Source organism: Rhineura floridana, chromosome 5 (genome assembly GCF_030035675.1).
Source record: "Rhineura floridana isolate rRhiFlo1 chromosome 5, rRhiFlo1.hap2, whole genome shotgun sequence".
Taxonomy (NCBI): Eukaryota; Metazoa; Chordata; class Lepidosauria; order Squamata; family Rhineuridae; genus Rhineura; species Rhineura floridana.
This window is the reverse complement of record NC_084484.1, coordinates 60,715,928-60,736,268: the sequence shown is the minus strand read 5'-3', so window position 1 is coordinate 60,736,268 and position 20,341 is coordinate 60,715,928. Positions and strand designations below refer to the sequence as shown.

Below are 20,341 nucleotides of genomic sequence, written 5' to 3'. Positions count from 1 at the left end.
GCAAGACATCATTCTCGTGCTCTGCAGTGGACGCTACTTCCTTTCCAACATGACATCCCAGCAGGGCATTGCCTGTGGGTCTTTATCCCCCACTCTGTCCACCGTTCTTTGCTCTGGTGGTTTACCGGAGGGCAACCTTCTCAAGGGGACTACCTCGGATGATAATCACCACAGCCGCCAGTCTTATCAGGTATAGTTGCTAGAAGAAACCCTGCTTTGGATCAGTCTTCTGGAACTTCGGGCGATCCACTTAGCACTGCAATACTTTCTCCATGTGTTGTCACAGTCCTGGTCAGAAAGGACAACATGACTTTAAAAGCCCACATGAATTGGCAGGGTGGCACACAAGTTGCCATCCCTTCAGGAGGAAGCCTCCAAACGTCTGTGTTGTGCAAGGAACACCAAGTCTCCCTTATGGTGGAATACCTGAGGAGAGGACAATGTCCAGGTGGACCAGTTCAGCTGGCAATGCTTTCATCAAGCGGAATGGAAGTTATATCCAGACGTGTTCCGGGCCTCCATGTCCTGCTTCAGGAAGGTCAATGTGGACCATCTTCCATTGGAACCATCAGGTGAAGAGGTATTTTTCCTGGTACGCAGACCTTGCAGCAGAAGCAGTGGATGCCCTCAACTCCCCATGGCTGCAGGGGATACTGTATGCCTTCCCTCCAATACCAGTTTTGTCCAGGGTTCTCCTCAGGATCCAAGATGAGAGGGCGAAAGTCCTGCTGGTGGCTCTCTATTGGCCATACAGATTGTGGTTTTCAGAGATCTTCAACCTAGCCATGGGTCATTCGTGGAGATTACCTCGGAGAGAAGCCTGCGAGCCTAGGGACTACTTCAAGACCAAGCGTGCCTGGATTTTTATATATGGCTATTGACAGGAAAAGGTCATTATGGGTGGGCCTTTCTCCTTCAGCTGTTTCTACTATATTGGCCTCTTTGTGGTCATCTACTCTACGTATCAATGAAAGCACTTGGAGAGTGTTCTCTTCATAGTGTGCTCAGAGGCATGTCACTCTGTTAAAGGCAGATGTTAAGGATGTCTTGTCGTTTCTCCAAGATGGCATCTCAGTGGGACTTCATCCAAATACTTTGAAGTGTCAAGCCTCGGCCCTGTCATCTATTCTTTCCAAGTCTACAGAGATGCCCTTGTGTACACATCCATTCATGAAAAGTTTTCCTAAAAGAGCCACATTATCTGCAGCCCCAACACAACGCAAGTGTTCATTGTAGGATTTACATAAGGTGTTGTTACAACGGCCTCCTTTTAAGCCACTATGCTGGTCTTGCTTTGAATTTTCTTCAACGTACTGTTCCTCATTGCAATCACTTTGACCCAGACGGTATCCGAACTTTGTGCTCTCTCAGTGGACAAATCATGCTGTACCTTTCACAAAGACAAAGTGGTATTTTGCATTATTCCTTCTTTCCAAACAAAAGTCTTATCTTTCCACTGTCAGCAGGAACTCATGCTCTTGTCTTTCTGTCCTCCTGTTCATCCTTCTGAAAAGGCCTGGCACTCGTTACATGTGCAAAGGGCATTCAAGATATATATTGCCAGAACCAAACCAATGTTTGCGTCCTTCCCTCCCTCAGGGAAGAAAGTATCTTCTTCCATCTTATCCAGGTGGATTAAGGCTTACATAGCCTTGGCTTACTATTCTTTACATCTCATGCGACTCTCCAAAATTTTGGCTCACTCCATCAGGGTAGTGGCTACCACTGCAGCCTTCTTCCTCAATTGGTGTCTTGAGGTATATAAGGGAGATACCAGGGCCAGACCAAATACATTTATTAAACATCATTGGATCAGTGATGCAATTACACATCGGCCAAGGCTGCATTTGGGAGATGAGTGCTACAGCATAGTTTCCACTCCAGTAGCAGCTCTGGTTTATAGTTTTTCATGTTCCCACCCTACATGAGTGAGCTCTGACATGCCCCACCTGAGATCATTTTGCATGCATGGGAAAAGAGAACTTTGTTCTTACTGTGAAACAGTCTTCTGTGTGCATGTAAAGATGATCTCAGGGCCACTCTATCTGAACTGTGTTGCATATTCTTCAGGATGTATGTTGCCTAGCAGAGAGTGCAGTGTTGTGTCTGTTCATTTCTCTGCTTATTCCTTTGTTTATTCTCTTTGGCTTGGTAAGGAAGAGCTGTTCTCTCTACATAAGGGAGGGTTAGAGGAGCCTGCAAAATCAAACAATGTGTTATTCTGCCTTTGACCACAAGGTAGAGCTCAAGTCCCACCTGAGATTATCTTTACATGGACATAGAAGACCGTTTCACGGTACGACTAAAGGTCTCTTCTCTATAATTGCACTTGCTGTTGTACCCCAGAAAAACAGCAGAAAGCAAGCAATTAACATGGATGAAAGTCATGTTTTATCTGAATAAACTCATTCACCCCTGTGACATAACCATCTGTACTTAAATCTAATAACTAAAAAAACCCCATGCCTCTTTAAACCTTGTGAACATGGGAATTTGTAGATGTATATAATATACCAGTAACAGTACTAAATTCTGTTCAGAGTGCATATGCCAAGCACTGAGTCACATAGTAGTTGATCTCAGAAACAGATAGATAGATGTTTTGTTACTTGAATAACTTTTTACAGATGATGTAGAAGCAGTTGAGACAAGTGTGAGTCAGTTTCTTACTGCATATCCCATTTCAGCAGACACGGTAAACTGGAAAACTCCTGGGAGAAACAGGTCCTAAATCCGGGCATGACCTGCTGGATGATAACATTTTCTCTGCTACGAGTTCCTCGTTTAGGAATTCAACTTTTGAGGCAGCTTGGCAGTATTCTAGGCTTAATAATTCACAAGTTGTATTTATTTTTCCTACCAGATTTATTCTTGTTTTTTGAGGACCAGTGCCTAAGCCTGTTTCAATAATAGGTTCATATACACGTATTGATTATATAATATGTGTTACTGAAATTTGGTGGAAGGTGTGATTTGGGTGGGTGGGATTAATTGTTTCTCTTCATTTGTCAACAAGAGATGGACTTGCCTTGTATCTTCCTGTTTTTCAATAATAAGATGGCAAGAACACTGATGGTTAACTTGTCTGTTTTAGTGTACTCTTCCTTTTGGTAATTGGAACAGCCTATTTAGAAGCTCAAGGAATTTGGGAGCCATTCAGACGACGCTTGTCCTTTGAGGCATCCAATCCTCCCTTTGATATGGGAAGACCATTTGATCTCAGGAGAATAGTTGGAATTTCATCTGATGGAAAGTAAGCTCTTATGAATTGGATGTTTGCAATGTAGCATTTCTTATCAGTGTAAGGTTGTCTTGTAAAGGAGGCTGCTAGTGTCACAACTTGAGCAGATCACAGGTGCAGCAAGAATATCTGTGGAATTTAAAACAACTGATGCAGAATGGTCTTTCAGGCTATATTGTCTTGGCAAATATATATGATGAGGCAGTGAATAGTTACCTTAAAATTAGAACATCAGTTGCAAGCAAAAGTTTAAAAATATTCTCAAAATCTGGATAGACAGCTTCTTTTGCTTTTGCACTCAGGAGCAGTCTGAGTAGGAAATGCATGAGCATAACACTAATAAATAGCGTGCATGCTGGTAAATTTCAGGTTCTGGTTGCAAAAGCCACAGTTTATGCAATAATGTGCCATCCAGTGATACAGATCACATCTGTTGTGTAGTTAAGTATAATACAATAAGTAAAGTATGGAAGCAGTCCTTGGATAATTGCCTAATTCTGTGGAAGCTGCTATATAATACTGCCTAAAGGGAAGAAAATACATAGTCATATAATTTATAATATAATATATCAGTTATCCAGACATAGAAAATATGTAAACAGAAAAGGGTAAAGAAATTGTGATATAAGAGTGTCTAAGAGGAAGAAAATAGGGGCTAGGAAGGTGCCTATGTGAAATGGTGTATAGATGACTATTTAACATTTTAAAATAGGAATTAATATAATTTTTGTTGGTATCTGTAGTAAGGAGCTATTCTTTGATGAAAAGGCTTGTTAATGTTTCATTCTAAAAATAACCATTTTGTCTCTTGAACAAGTTTTTAGGCCTAATTTAGCATTGTGCTTGCTACACAGAAATGTTTCCTGATGCTGTATTATGTTAAGTCAGCCCCTTAGATGGTACCTAGAAATGTTAAGAACTGGTTGGTAAGTGTGTAGCTACATCTTATTAAATATTTATGAGAAGTTTAAATACATTTGATCTGCTTCCAGCTTGAATGCACTTGGATCAGATTCTAACAGCTCTTCCAGAGGAGTCTATGGACCAGGAAGTTCCTCATCACGATCCAACGCAGGAAGTCATAAACAATGCAATTCAACAATAAACCTGCACAGCAATAGAAATTCAGTTGAAGTTGAAAACATGAAGTATAAAAACAGTTCAAGTGTTGCTAGCAGGACTTCTATGCAGGCAGGTTCTGCACAGTCAACGAATAGAGCAGGTACCCTCTTCCTGGACTCTAGTGCAGCAACTCAGAATCACACAGCAGGCAGAAAGTCCAGGGGAGCAAAGCAAAATCAGCAATCAAGCCAGCAGCACACTCCAGTCTTACTAGAGCAACATTTGTCACAGCCACCAGCAGTGCCTCACCAACAAGAGCAGCAGACTGAAAATTCCCTGCCACAGTCTCAGCTTCCTACTCCTTCACATTCAGAATGTGCCAGCAACACAAGGCACAGCTCAGAGGACTCTGACATTGCAGCTCTTATAGAAACCATGGACAAAGACTTTGATCATCCAGAATCCCCTTCCCCAGATGTGTTTATAGAGCAGCCCCCATCTCCAGTAGGAAAAAACAAAGGTAATAAACTCCTACATCACCTGATTTTAACTCTGTTACAAAGAAATGTAAGATCCTCCGTGGCGCAGAGTGGTAAGCGGCGGTAACGCAGCCAACGCTCTGCTCACGGCCGGAGTTCGATTCCAACGGAAGGAGGAAGTCGAATCTCCGGTAAAAGGGGTCGAGGTCCACTCAGCCTTCCATCCATCCATGGTCGGTAAAATGAGTACCCGGCATATGCTGGGGGGTAAAGAAAGGCCGGGGAAGGAACTGGCAGTCCCACCCCATATATACGGTCTGCCTAGTAAACGTTGCAAGACATCACCCTAAGAGTCGGAAACGACTTACACTACAAGTGCGGGGACACCTTTACCTTTTTACAAAGAAATGTAAGTATGTACATCTAAAGTTGTAGATGCTTGATGAAAGAACTCCCTAACATATGCAAGGCAAGGCACTCTAACATCTATTCCTCTTCTTTAAAACTGAGACAACTCTCTGATCAAAGCTTACCCTTTGTGCCATTCCTATGTGAGATTAATAACTTTTTATTAGATAGTATTCAGTAAAAGCTTTTGAAATTACCATACGTCTGCCCTATTCCCTGATAATAGTTATTATTTGAAGAGGAGTTACAGCTACTTGAAAAAGTTAGGAGCTGTGTAGGAGAACTCCAGCTGGGCTGTACTCATGCAGTGTGGTGGTGGTGGTGAATTTCCTTTCTTCATGCTAATGGTCCTCTTATTTGTTACACTTGTGTCAAAAAATTAATAGTAGCTCAACATTTTATGAAGCAATCATGTTTGCCGCAACTACATCAATGTTGACCTTTTTTTGTTTAATTTTTAAAGGTGTAGCCCCAAATGACTTTTTAAGACTGAAGTGTATGCCAGAAAGTCAATGAGGCATTATCTAGAGTTGTCTAGAGAGCAGTTACAGACAGAATAATTGTAAATAAAGCAACACTGTTGTTAGATGTGGAATATAAATATTTTCCTTTAGGTGAGCGTGTAAGCTGTAATTACCAGCAGTGCCAGCACTGAAAAGTTTATTTTCTGATTTTGGGTCTGGGTTTCTCATATCCTGGTCCATATTTCTCTTTTTGTAAGTATCTTGATCATAAATATCTGCTTTGAAGTCTTAAATGAAAACCAGTTAGCTTCCTCCCTCTTTACTTTGGAGTTTTGCATTTGCAAACAGAGCATCTCCCAATGACCTCAGAAATGGGCAGGTTCATATGATGAAAGGTATCATGGTGCTGTTTGCACTGCTTACTCTTAGGAAGGGGGCAGCAGCAGAGGAGGAAGAAACTTCTAAGAAAGCTCCTGAGTGCCTTTGTGTTACTTTTTAATATTCTTTGTCGACTCCTATGGATTATATTGTTAATATCCATTTTTTGGTAATGCTGCACATAGATAATGGGAAGAAATATTTGGAAAATGAACCCTGACGAAGCATTTAATCTTGGCCTTAAAAAAAAAGGCAGTTTATCAAAACAATATGAGCATATTACACAATATTGAAGAACTCTAATATGTGGATAAACATGAAGGGTTGTATCCAGCAATGTCCACTTGTGAGCAGAACAGGCTTCTACTTGCACAGTTCAGCTTCACTTTCTCCTCCTCCCCCTGCGCCCCTGATATACCTTCAAACTCTGCTCTAGAGAGGTGGGAGGAGAGGAAGGTGAACTCTTGCAAGAGCAGAAGTCTGCTCACACAATGCTGGATTCTGTCCATAGAAACTTAGAAAATGTATTGTGCAGCAGCCAGTCAACCCTGTACCACTGTTTTATACTGAATGCTTATAACTAAAGCCTGTTTATTAGTATTAATGGAAAATATAAGATTTCTCAAGAAAAGAGAAATGATGTTGACACTTAGAACCTATGCAAATTGTACAGTGGCATGCATTTAACAGTAGTTGGGGCGGTGGGGAGGAATTAATATTCAAAATTTTGGTTTCTTCAAAGTTGTATTTCCTAGCACTTGGGAAAACTGCATATGTCAATGACTTGTATCTGTAAAACACAATAAAGTGTGTGAAATCCCTTACCCTTACTTGATGTGTTACCACTGACATTAGAGTTTGAAAGTGGTTCTAAACCAAATTGCATATTGTATAACAGAATACAATTGACCTGAAGCACAATACATGAGTAATTTTTCTCAGTGAGCTCCATTAAAGCTTACTAGTGCAATTCCTGTTTGCTTGGTTCATGTGTAGGTGACATTCATAGTGGACTTTGTCCTAGGAAAATCAAGGTGATGAAAGAGTGTTGTTCTCTACAGTTGTCACAGATCACAGCAGTTGCTAATTGAAAGCTGCCTTTATACCCCAGGGAAAGGAAAACAATTTCAGCGCAAATCTAAGCCCCAGAAGAAGCGGGAAGAAAAGGAACGAAGGGGAAAGGGAAAGCAACAAGAGGATGAACTTAAGGATTCTCTAGCAGATGATGACAGTTCTTCAACTACCACGGAAACGTCCAACCCAGACACAGAAGCACTTCTGAAAGAGGTAGATAATTTTTTAAAGGTATAGCAGATGAGAATGGATAGTGCTTTAAATCTGTATTTATTCATTAAGATGTGTCTGCTCCACCTTTTCTTTAGCACAAAGTGCCACCAGCAAAGCAGCACACAACAATAATTAAAAACTCAGTAATAAAAATAACACAAAACTTGCAGCAGCAGAAAAAAACAATGTATCTAACCAAACTCCAAAATATATTAGAAAACACCATCACCTAATATGTAAAACCAAAAGTGCAGTGAAAAAATACTCCATTTACTAAACACTGAATTAATAGATGAAGCCAAGCAAGCCTCCCAAGCAAGAGTCAGTGGCTAAGTTCCTTTTTTTTTGCCCAAAGGAGTCGCAAGAGGATTCTTCTCTTTTAACTGCTATTTCTTTTATGTTGTGCTTTTATATTTCTGTATCTTAACCATTCTGACGTTTTATTGACTATTTTATTTGAATGGGTCTGTGACTGTATATTAATAAACAAACAAGCCTCCTGGAGCAGGAAGCTCCACAGTTGGGTTGGAAAGGTCCTGCATCACAGGCAGTGAGGGCAGTGGGATGCCGAACAAGATCTCTGTAGAAAACCTCAATGAACAATGAAAAACACATGGAGAAGATGGCCTTTCTCAAAGCACCTGGTCCCAAATCAGTTAGAAACCTTAAGGTGATAATCAGTACATTAAATCAAGCTTGGAAACGAAACTACGAGCCAGTGGAAACTGAACAAAAGTAGAGTTCCATGTTCCTGATACTGGACTCAAGTCAGTACAAAAGTAGCAACATTTTACCAGCTAGATTTTCTGATTGATTTTCAAATGCAGCCTTAAATAATGCACACTGCAGTTATCCAACCTAGATGTGGCCAGGGCCTGTGTTGGGTGGCCAGATTTGTCTTCTGTAGGAAGGGGACACAAAAGCTGAAACTGTGCGAAAGCATTTCTGACGATCTAGGAGAAGGCCACAAAACAGTACCTCCCTATACCAGGTGTGGGGAACCTTTGGCCCTCCTGTTGCTATAACTACCACTCCCGTTACTTCAGCAAGCATGGTTAAGGTCAGGGATGCTGGGTGTTGTAGTTCAGCAACATCTGGAGGGCCAAATGTTCCCCACACCTGCCCTAGATACATCCCTGCTAGGTGGTCTAGAAGGAAATGATTAATGTATAATTAGTTCATGAAATTACAGGCCTGCTATTTGATTAAAAAATGGAAACATGAACGTTTGGGGCCAAAGTAAATGAGATACCAAATGTGTTATCAACTACATCTGAGGGTTTTTTAAAAAAAAAATAATACTAGGCATTGTGAAGGGAGACACAATTTTCATTGAGGCTACAGCATGTGGGGATGTTTAATCCTTCCCTCCCTGGATACAATCCTGGTGAATATTGCCCCTTACTCTACATCTGTTTTTAGGGGGGAAAGCTCCCATTGGTAACCCCTATGTCTACTAGCTAACAATTCATTAAGCATCATCTCTAGATTGCCCTTTTGTTATCCTTAAATAATTGTTAAATTTCCTATATTCTAGCTCCTTTGTAGCATAGTAAAATGAATTCATAGTCTCAGTTGAGTAGCTTAGAGGAAAAGCCAAGTGTAAGTGTTTACTTAATATTTTTCGTTGAGTTTGTTTTGCTGTTTGCAGGAGCCGGAAAAGCAGAAGGGAAAACAGCCAATAGAAGAAAAACAGGAAAATGAAATCCGAGTAAAACAGAGAAGCAAAAAACTATCAATGAATATCAAGAAAGAAATCCCAGCAGATGTGAAGTCCAGGTAACAATAGAACCATGATAGTACCATCCAAACTCCATTGCCTTCCTAACTAGATAAGGGAAATGGAGTGCCTGTCAGCAGACCTCAAGTGTCAGTCAACTTAGCCTTAGAGAAATACATCACAAGCTGCACTAATTATAATTTCCTCTGTGTTAGTGCAGCTGAAGAAAAGGAAGTGGTAGTGCATGGGCACAATAAGAATGATAGATAATCAAAGGTGAACAGAGGGCAAACTTAGTAAATATGGAGAGGAGTGCTTATTGTAAGGAAGAGGTTAGATAAATAGATTTGGAGAGAGACTTCTCCATATGTGCGTTCTAACAGTTAAGACTAAAGGGATCATCTTAGAGGTAAGAGAGAGCTGTTTCTCTGCCATGCACTTTATATATGCAAGATTTTATTTTAATGATCAAAAGACTAACTATTTTATGCAATCCTGCTGTTGTTATAGTTCCTATGAGATGTCATGTCCTTTGTCACTGGAAAATAAGCAGCACAAAACTTTTTCCTCCAAGTTGTCTGCTCAGCATACGTTCACAAATGGGTTCAAACCAAGAAACCTCCAAAAACCAAAAGGTATGCTTTGACAGTTCTGATACTGATCAAGAGTTACTGCTGAAACGTTAGTTGTCTTAGATGTTCCTCATTGGCCGTACTAGTTGGGCCAAAGTACTGTGCCTTACAAACTGCAGGTTTATTTTTTAATTTTGTTCTCTGTAGGTGTAAATACAAAGCTGATGGATAGCAGGCCATCTTCACTAGCAAAGTTTTTCTCCAGTGGCTCTGTTCAGGAGCTAGGCAATACCAGCAGCTCGGAAGGAGAAAAAGATTCTCCACCACCAGAGTGGGACTCCGTGCCAATTCACAAGGCAGGCAGTTGTAAGTATTCAGTGCATTAATGTGCATGATAAGAATGATAAGCTTATCGGCAGAGAATAAAAGTGCAAGTTCAGTGACAAAGGATCTGATTCCTTTTTTTGAGCTCAGTTCTTTGTGCTCAGCAGCAGAACAGCATATGATTGGCACAAAGGGAAAACAGGGCTTGTTTGGATAAGGTCCCTCTGCTCTCCTCTATCCCTTGAACTCTTCTCAAGGTTTTCTTGGGAGACACAATGCATTTCCTACTCCTTACTGTGAGAAAAGGTGAATGCCCAAACTACAAGATTCTGTGGTTTAGACACACATGCAATCTCCCATTCCCGTGGTAGAGAATGTTTGAATCAGTACAAGCCTAAACCCTCCTCTCAGTCTCTTCCTGGCCTAATCTGTCTTTGAGGAGGGAAGGGAGAACTAATGTCTAAACTGACCCTTAAGGATCTCCAGTAAATTGGTCTGTAGATGTTGCTATAGCAGAGTGGACAAAAAGCCGCCATGGAGGGAAAGAGCACTCCACAAAGGACCTTTTTTCGGTGGAGAGGCCACCTAAGATTCCCTAGTAATATAACGTAAGATGCCTGGAAATAATCTTTCTCTTCCCCCATTCCCTCTTCAGCACTGTCAGACACCTGTCCTGGCAAGGTATTTTAGTAATGGGGTAAGGCAGAGAGTTGGGAGTAGGAGTTGTTTTATTTTTAAAGGTTAGTAGTGCAGAACTGCACAACCCCACCTAATTTGCCTTGTAATCATAGAATAGTAGAGTTGGAAGGGGCCTATAAGGCCATCGAGTCCACCACCTGCTCAGTATAGGAATCCAAGTTAAAGCATACCTGACAGCTGCCTTTGAATGCCTCCAGTGTTGGAGAGACTACCACCTTCCTAGGTAATTAGTTCCATTGTTGTACCACTCTCACAGTAAAGAAGCTTTTCCTGATGTTCAGCCGAAATCTGGCTTCCTGTAACTTGAGCCCATTATTCAGTGTCCTGCACTCTGGGATGATTGAGAAGAGATCCTGGCCCTCCTCTGTGTGGTGATCTTGCAAGTACTTGCAGAGTGCCTCATATCTGTTGACGTGTGTGCGTTGTTGCGTGAAACAGCATACATTACGTTGGAGTTAAGTTGAGCAAGAAACTTCTTCAGAGCATTAGATCATGTTAAGAGTCTTTATTAAGACATTACGGCCAAAGGCTTAAGAGTAAATACATGTAGAGTTTCTTCAGTCACCCCCCTTCTGGTACATCTCTCTCCAAAGGTAAACACAGAAGACAACCTCTCAGTTCAGAGGCAATACACAGAAGACTCAGCTTAACACAGATAGCTGCTAGAACTTTTCCCAGTCTATCGCGATGGTTACCATAGCAACGGCCTTGGCTGTCTGTTCCCAGACTGGGCAAAGACATAACTCCCCCTAGCTACAGTTTTTCAGACTTGATGGAAAACAAACTCAGTGACAGTGCGGTTCAATGGTCAACAATATCTTCCCTCAGTCTTCCCTTCTCAAGGCTAGACATGCCCAGTTCTTTCAGTCTCTCCTCATAGGGCTTTGTTTCCAGTCTCCTGATCATCCTTGTTGCCCCCCTTTGAACCTGTTCCAGTTTGTCTGCATCCTTCTTAAAGTGCAGTGTCCAGAACTAGATGCGGTACTCAAGATGAGGCCTAACCAGTGCTGAATACAGGAAACTAATACTTCACATGATTTAGAAGCTATTATTCTGTTAATAGCACTTGCCTTTTTTGCAGTCACATTGCACTGTTGGTTCATATTCAGCTTGTGATCAACAACAATTCCAAGATCCTTCTCACATGTAGTATTGCTGAGCCAAGTATTCCCCCGTCTTATAACTGTGCCTTTGGTTTCTTTTTCCTAGATGTAGAACTTTGCACTTATCCCCATTAAATTTCATTCTGTTATTTTCAGCCCAGTGCCTGTCAAGATCACTATGAATTTTGTTTCGGTCTCCAGGGTATTAGCTATCTCTCCCAATTTCATATCATATACATATTTGACAAGCTTTCCCCATACCCCTCATCCAAGTCATTAATGAAAATGTTTAAGAGCACTGGGCCCAGGACCGAGCCCATCCATACCTTGCTTGTTACCTTCCCCCCCAATCTGAGAAGAAATCATTGATAAGCACTCTTTTGAGTACGATACTGTAGCCAACTGTGGATCCACCTGATAGTTGTTCCATCCAGCCCATATTTAGCTAGCTTGCTAATCAGAATATATGAAGTCCCTTTAGGTGCTGGAGAGTATCTATCTTATTGGACACTGAACTGAAGCTTGTAGATGTTTAAAACATTATCAGACTTGGAATATGTTAATGCTATGAAAGTCTGTGCTTTCTCTGTGTAAGATTTAATTTGTGACTGAATAAATTGTGCGGCTTTTAAAAAAAATTAAAGTTCATGGGCTGTCTCTGCTGGTGCAAGGGACTTCTGTGCTCACAACATAACTTCCTCTCTAGCCTGCCCCCCCACATGCACCCTCAAAAGCAGCTCCAGAGAGTTGGGAGACCCTTCAGAGCAGATTTGGGAGGGGTGGGGGGGGGAGGTGAGGAAACTGAAGTCCTGTTGTGCCAGTGGAACCCTGCTGGCACAGCACTGCATGCAACCCCATGTAACTGCTTAAGACTGACGTTGTGCTATGAAGTCATCAAAATAAGATCTTTCTTGTTCTGGTCTCAGCTACTGACAACCTTTATAAGCTCTCCCTGCAAACCCTCAGTGCAGATGCTTTCTTGAAACAACGACAGACCTCACCAACTCCTGCCTCTTCGTCTCCACCTCCTGCATCATTGGCCTTTGTGCCCCGAAGCACTTATAGCAGTATTGTGAACAACTGCAAGTAAGTTCAGATGGCTACTGCAATAAACAAGGTCAAAATCTGAAGGCAAGAAACTTTTGTCATTTAAAGAAATGCTTTTTAAAAAAAGCGTGTTGCCTTTTTGAGTTCTAACTTTAAACAAAAATAATGAGTTTTGACTTTTTTGCCCCCAAGTTTATGAAGCCGTCTATTGGGATTGAGTCTGTAGAATTTCCGTAGAGGCCTGAGATCTAAACCTGGGTCCAACAATCAGGAGCTAATATGCTAACAACAATCAGGAGCAAAGGCAACAAATATAAACAGAATGAATTGTAGTAAGGACAAGACTCTTTTGATATGCTGAAAAATACAAACTGAGAAGAGTTGTATTTTTGGAGAGGCCAACAGAAGCTGAATTCAAGCAGAATTTCTTATTTTCTTGGAAAGACCGCTGTATCCAAACTCTCCTCTGCTTCTGCAGGAGAAGCAATCCTAGCTCACAGGTTGGTTTTGACTAGAACTAAGTGGTGGACATGGTGAATCAAAAATGTGGATGTTTTTCCTATTCAAAATTTAAAAGAAAAATAGGCTCCAAGACACATGTGCAGCACCCCTTAGTTAGGCAGTATCTGAATTGGCCTACAGCCTGCACATCAGTATGAAACACATCAATCACAGACAATATCTCAAACAGGTCATCAGATGGTATCGGATCACTGCCTTGAAACAGCCAAACCCTACATGTCATTTGTCCAGTGTACATAAGCTCTTACAAATATCTCCCTTGCTTTTTTAATTTTAGTGAACCGAAAAGCAAGGTGCTCAGTGGTGCCAAACATAAGGTGGCAAAGGCAGCCTCTCTCCCTGGCAGGAATGGAAACCCTACGTTTGCTGCTGTAGCTGCTGGTTATGACAAGAGCCCAGGTAATGCACAGGCCTCAAAAAGCTATTGCTGTCAGATTGTACAATTGCATTGCTATCTTCCTATGCTCATTTGAACTCCATTGTTACAGGTGGCAGTGGCCTAGCAAAGCCTTCACCAGTCATAACTGAGACTTCTGGCTGCATGAACATTTCACACACAGCTGTTGATAGTGATGGCTCTGACAGGTAACTTGAATTAAACCTTTGAAAACAGTGGCTAAACAGTTGTGGATATGAGAAGCAGCTAGTATTTTTTGCCAAAATTGACAGTGTATGAGAATTATTATTTGTGATCCATATAATGTTTGACTGTGTTTTAGTTGTCTTCACTCTGAAGTGACTTTATTAATGAAAACCTCTTCTCTTCTGCTATATTTAGTTCTGGTTTGTGGAGTCCTATAAGCAATCCAAGCAGCCCAGATTTCACACCCCTCAACTCCTTCTCAGCATTTGGAAACTCTTTTAATTTAACTGGAGGTGAGTGATATGTTACAATATAAAAAAAGTCAGAACAGTATGCCATATTTCTTGATGGATTTAACTGGTTAATCTTCTCTATTGGAATAGGGTTCACTTCCTTGTTGAGAATGTTTTTGATGCTAAAGTGTCCCTGAAATACAGAATGAAAGAAAACATTATAGATGGCATTTCAACAATAAGTGATCATTTTTCTTAATTATAAACATAATCACATATTTCCTTCAATATCTCTTATGTGTGTATATATACAATGTCTCGTGTGTGTATGTATAGATATATTTTATTTATTTATTTATTTATTATTTTATTTATATCCCGCCCTTCCAGCAGGAGCCTGGGGTGGCAAACAAAAGCACTAAAAACACATCAAAACATCATAAAAATAGACTTTAAAATACATTAAAACAAAACAGACTTTAAAAATATTTTTTAAAAAAGCTTTAAAAACATATTTTAAAAAGGGTTAAAACCACCACATATTAAAAGCAATTCCAACACAGACGCAGACTGGGATAGGTCTCAACTTAAAAGGCTTGTTGAAAGAGGAAAGTCTTCAAAAGGCACCAAAAAGATAACAGAGATGGCGCCTGCCCAATATTTAAGGGGAGGGAATTCCACAGGGTAGGTGCCGCCACACTAAAGGTCTGTTTCCTATGTTGTGCAGAACGGATCTCCTGATAAGATAGTGTCTGCAGGAGGGCCTCACCTGAAGAGTGCAGTGATCGGCTGGGTATATAAGGGATAAAACTGTCTTTTAGGTATCCTGGTCCCAAGCTGTATAGGGGTTTATACACCAAAACTAGAACCTTGAACTTGGCCTGGTAGCAAATGGGCAGCCAGTGCAATTCTTTCAGCAGCGGGGTGACATGTTGGTGATACCCTGCCCCAGTGAGCAGTCTCGCTGCCGCTTTTTGCATCAGCTGCAGCTTCCGGGCCAACCTCAAGGGCAGCCCCACATAGAGCTCATTACAGTTGGAGGTTACTAGTGCATGGAAAACAGTGGTCAGGCAATCCCGGTCCAGAAACGGCCGCAGCTGTCTTACCAGCCAAAGCTGGTAAAAGGCACTCGTAGCCATGGAGGTCACCTGGGCCTCTAGTGACAAAAATGGATCCGGAAGCACCCCCAGACTATGGACCTGCTGTTTCAGAGGGAGTACAACCCTATCCAAAGCAGGCAACTGACCAATTATCTGAACTCTGGAACCACCAACCCACAGTGCCTGTGTCTTGCTAGGATTCAGACTCAGTTTATTGGCCCTCATTCAGCCCACCACAGAGTCCAGGCAGCGGTCAAGCGCTTGCATGGCCTCTCCCAATTCAGATGCTACGGAGGAATAGAGCTGGGTATCATCAGCATACTGCTGACACCTCACCCCAAATTTCCTGATGACTGCTCCCAAGGGCTTCATATAGATGTTAAACAGCATGGGGGACAAGATGGTACCCTGCGGCACCCCACAGCACAACTGCCAGTGGGTCGAAAGACAGTCACCCAATGCTATTCTCTGAGGGCGACCCTGGAGATAGGATCAAAACCACTGTAAAACAGTGCCTCCAATACCCATCTCACCAAGTCGGCCCAGAAGGATACCATGGTCAATGGTATCAAAAGCCGCTGAGAGATCAAGTAAGAACAACAGGGTCACACTCCCCCTGTCCTTCTCCCGATAAAGGTCATTCATCAGGGCGACCAAGGCTGATTCAGTCCCATAACCAGGCCTGAACCCAGACTGGGATGGGTCAAGATAATCTGTTTCATCCAAGAGTACTTGCAACTGCTGTGCCACAACCCTCTCAATCACCTTCGCTAAAAGGGGGTATTTGCAACTGGTTGGTAGTTGTCACAAACCAATGGGTCCAGGGTGGGCTTTTTCAGGAGTGGTTGGATCATTGCCTCTTTCAAGGCGGCTGGAACCACTCCCTCCCGCAATGATGCATTGACTACACCCTGGATCCATTCAGTCAAACCCCTCGGCAAGCTTTAATAAACCAAGAAGGGCAAGGGTCGAGAAGACACGTTGCTGGCCGCATCATCGCAAGCACCTTGTCTACATCATCAGGCCACATCAACCGAAACCGTTCCAAAGAAGTTGCAGCAGATGTTGCACTGGACACCTCATTGGGGATTATGTCAATGGGGCATCAAGACTGCTACGGAGGCGAGCAACTTTACCCTTAAAGTGCCTTGCAAACAGTTCACAGTGGACCTCCGGAGGGTCTAAAACTCCATTTCTTGGAGTTGATGTTGTAGATATAATGTATGATATGTATGATATAGATATAATGTATGTATATATCAGGTCCTGGTGACATGCTAACATTCAGATCTGTCAATCTATCTGGTTAAAAGGCAGATGGTGGATGAACTCAAATTTCTTTGTTATGTTAGAACCCCAACTTTTTGGTACATAGATTGGGCTGAGAGATAGTCACTTGCCCAAGACAACCCAATCAACTTCATTACTGTGTCGCGATTTGATCCTAGGCTTGCAGCACTCAATGCAACTATTGGGAACATCTCCACCCATCTTTCCACTTCACTTGTGGGGATTTGAACCTGGGGTCTTAGGTAAATGGACGTACCTATGAGTAAGCACCACTGAACACAGTGGAACTTAATTCTGAGTAGACATATATAGGCTTAGATTGTGGGACTCTGACCTTGCACTGTGTCTCTGCCAGAGGTTGGGGACAGACCACTCCTCTTTGTCAGCTCCAGATCTGGAGGTAGGCAAGGCCCCTGCAGTTGGCTGGGCAGCAGAGTGCTTCAGAAGGCCAGTGCAGCTGTGGGAACCCTTCCTGTCCCTATTTCCACCTCCAGCTGGGTGAGGAGAGAAGGGGGTAATTTTGCTGCTAAACAGATGAAGCAGCACCTTTCCTGCCCAAATGAGTTCCATCTTTTCTGGTTCTGGAGAGAGAGGCTGAGGCTTGTTTGTGTGGTTGGCAGCAGTTGCATACCATGGAGCACCTCCATGACCCAGCTCCACCCTTCCTCACTGGTACAGGAGGGAAAGGCCCAGGCTATAGGTTTGGAGAGTAGAGATGCTTTCAGAGCACCTCTGTCAGTCACCATGCAAACAGCCAGCTCCTGCTTCCTATCCAACCTTGAAGTGGAGAGTTGGGTGAGAATCTGCCCAATAGTTGCATTGAGTATCAGAACACTTGAATTTGAACACAATGGAGAGGAATGTCTCCGTCCTCTCTCCAGCTCTCTGTAGGAGAGGAGAGGAGGTATCCAGTCATCACCCTGCCAGAGGGAAGTGGATTACCCATCATGACAAGGTGGGCAGCAGGATAGGGCATTGATAGAACAGTGAGAATAGGCTGAATGGAGATGTATGAAATAGCGACTCTATGTGTCTAAAAAATTACTTTTCTGTAACAGGCATCAAAGCGCAGTGTCTGTCCCAAGTATTGTAACTTTACGTTTGGAGTCTATATTTAGTGATGTTGGTCCCACAGAACAAAAAGTATGGAACAAGTAAGCTTTGTTGCAGCAGCTAATATTTGAAGCAAACTCTCAAATTAGATTAATTATTCTGTAGATGTGGGTACCCAAAACAAAAAATAAAAAGGCTGACTTCAGAAATGATCTAGTAATTGCAGTCCTTCACATGAAGGTCAGAGCAAACACTGGTTGATTAAAATGGATTGGTCTAGGTACAGCTCTGTCTAACTTGGTTATAGTAAAGGTATCGTCTTGCCTAGCACAAATCAGTGGTCTGGTCTGACATCTTGCAAAGTCAAATATTGGCTTTGAGTGAGTGTGTGAGCATACAGGCTCCTAAAGAGGAATTTGCAGGCACTTTACTCCTCCGTGGCCCTTTTCCCTGCCATGCTGCACTGAGCTAAGCCAGGGTTTCACTGTGTGTTGTCTGAGCCCAGGCTCATAGTTAAGCTCCCTGCAGACTAACCGTGAGCTCTAACCAAGGTTTATTGTTGGTTAAAGCTTGTGGTTGGTCTGGGGATTGCCTAACCAGAGGCCTGGGTACAGATAACACATTAAGCCAGATCTTGATTTTGTCTAAAGTGGTGCAACAGCAAAAAGGACCAAGGAGGAGTGAAGTACCTGTGAGCTCACTCCTCTCCATAGGTCTGTGCATGTGCACTAAACCATGGTTTGCTTTAGCATGAAGTGCAATTCTGTTCACACCCTATTCAAACACACTTTCTTGACTATGACTTGATAAAATCTCTTCTATGTGGGAAATCCCATTTCCTGTTGTGTGTGTCATTGTAAAGCTATTTAATTTTACCTAGTTGTAAGTTTTTTGGAGACCTTTGGATAACAAGCAACTAATAAACTTATTAATCGTCATCATCTATGGAAATCATAATTTGTCAAGACAAAATGTAACATGGACTTGTGTTTTATCCTTTCTTTCTACTTAGAAGTTTTCAGCAAACTTGGGCTGTCACAGTCTGTTTATGGTCAGGATGCTCAGCGAAACCGGACTGAACTAAGTAATGTTCCTTCATCCATCTGGGACTCTTCAGCTACAGATTTGATACCTCCCTGGCCCACAAGTTCAGGATCCCCGACTCACACAACTTCAGTAAGTATATGATTGTCTTATATTTCATATAATCTCTCTGTTCCTACTCTTGCTAGAATGACTGAAGAGAAATACAGAGGCTCTTAGAGCTGTTAATTACTTCTAAATGTTGGTCCAGTTGAATTGTAGGGGTTTGTCAGGCAAGGAGCATCTTAAAAAATGAAGATCTAGCCACATTAAATTGTCTCTGCATGTGTAAATTATACTTCCAATACCACTATGTTTAAGCATCTGTGATTATTATTTACACATGATGAATGCTAAACACTCAACACACTTGCCTTGGACAGTTCTGCCAGGTGGAGGCAATTGTTCAGGTTGATAAACACTGCATCTTAACAAACATTTCCCTTTAACACATATTGCCATCTTTAACTGAGAGTTGAACAAGTGATTTTTTTCCTGATGGTTATGATTACTTGTGTGTTACAGTTTTTGTTTTCGTTTTTAATAATGTAGTCTATCCTTGGGAACCCAAGTGCCCTGTGGTCTACCACCACCACTCCATTCAGCAGTTCCATTTGGTCAAGTAATCTGAACAACACTCTTCCTTTCAACACTCCAGCTAACACGTTGTCAGGTATTGATCTCGGGAGTGAAAATACCCCTCCAACAGCTCCAACAGTTAGCAGTCCTGAAGACTTGGGACAAGCATATAACCCTTGGCTAATTTGGAGCCCTGCTATTGGAAGAAGAAGCTCAGATCCTTGGCCTAATGTGCATTACCCACCTGAAAACTGAAATTAAGAAGGGACTGTTGTCCCGATCAGATCATGGTAAATTCTGTAATATGCCTGGAACATAATTTGCAAGCAGTTTGCTGCCATTCCTACCCAGTCCCCAACATCGTTATAATCTAGTCATACATTAAAGTCTGTCTTGAGATTATGGTAGTATGAAATTGCTGATCAGCTTGGAAAAGTTTAGACGTGGTTAAAAAAAAAAGCAAGACCACAGTCCTTTTTTCTTTTTTTAACCATCTGGCCTTTGTTTTTTTAAACCCTGGTAAGTTCCAAAATGCAGTGAATTTTTTAACTACCATGCTTGGTTTTTAATCTCTCCCCCCCCCCCCAGTATTATGCTCTCAAACATAATTTTTAAGAGCACCTTGTGCTAAAAATGCAGAGTATTTTTTTAAAAATAGGGCTGTCTTTGTTAAAGGCTCTACGAATGTAAAAACCTTGGGAGCAAAAATGGCTGAATGTAAGCGCATTCTGTTCAAACTATACATTTTGTGTTGTTTGTACATTTGTAAACCTGAATGCATTTTTAAGTTGAACTGAAATGTGCATAGCCAATACTTGTGGATGAAACGAGATTACTTGTGCTTTTCTTACCAATACAACTTGGAGTTGTACTTGAAAAATAAAATAATGCTTTTTTTTTCCATTTCTGTGGCATGTCTTTCTGTGGCCTTTTGTGGGATGTTTGAATTTCAAACGTTTGACAGCCTTTCTGGAAGAGTTTTTGGTATGCTAATGGCAATCTTAGGGCAGGCTTTCTTTCAGTCTATAGTTTTGTTCATGGGAACACAGTCCACCCTAAGCAAATTTGTCACAAAAATAGTTGGACTATAATGAACTCTGAAAGTCAGCTGCAC

At 41.8% G+C, this 20,341-nt stretch overlaps 1 protein-coding gene across 3 annotated transcripts in view; it reads left to right on the top strand.

Annotated features, from left to right (window-relative positions):
- The window catches only part of TMEM131 (transmembrane protein 131), a 112,592-nt gene extending 92,458 nt beyond the window's left edge, over positions 1-20,134 (top strand). For all 3 annotated transcript variants that reach the window (XM_061626916.1, XM_061626915.1, XM_061626917.1), the window contains 12 exons: positions 3,095-3,253; positions 4,234-4,823; positions 7,144-7,319; positions 8,971-9,098; positions 9,550-9,674; positions 9,819-9,977; positions 12,664-12,823; positions 13,584-13,705; positions 13,795-13,891; positions 14,085-14,182; positions 18,578-18,741; positions 19,201-20,134. In XM_061626916.1, the coding sequence (XP_061482900.1) occupies positions 3,095-3,253; positions 4,234-4,823; positions 7,144-7,319; positions 8,971-9,098; positions 9,550-9,674; positions 9,819-9,977; positions 12,664-12,823; positions 13,584-13,705; positions 13,795-13,891; positions 14,085-14,182; positions 18,578-18,741; positions 19,201-19,482 (2,260 nt within the window). In that variant the 3' untranslated portion in view covers positions 19,483-20,134. The remainder of the gene's footprint in view (positions 1-3,094; positions 3,254-4,233; positions 4,824-7,143; positions 7,320-8,970; positions 9,099-9,549; positions 9,675-9,818; positions 9,978-12,663; positions 12,824-13,583; positions 13,706-13,794; positions 13,892-14,084; positions 14,183-18,577; positions 18,742-19,200) is intronic.
- Positions 20,135-20,341: the final 207 nt, after the last annotated feature.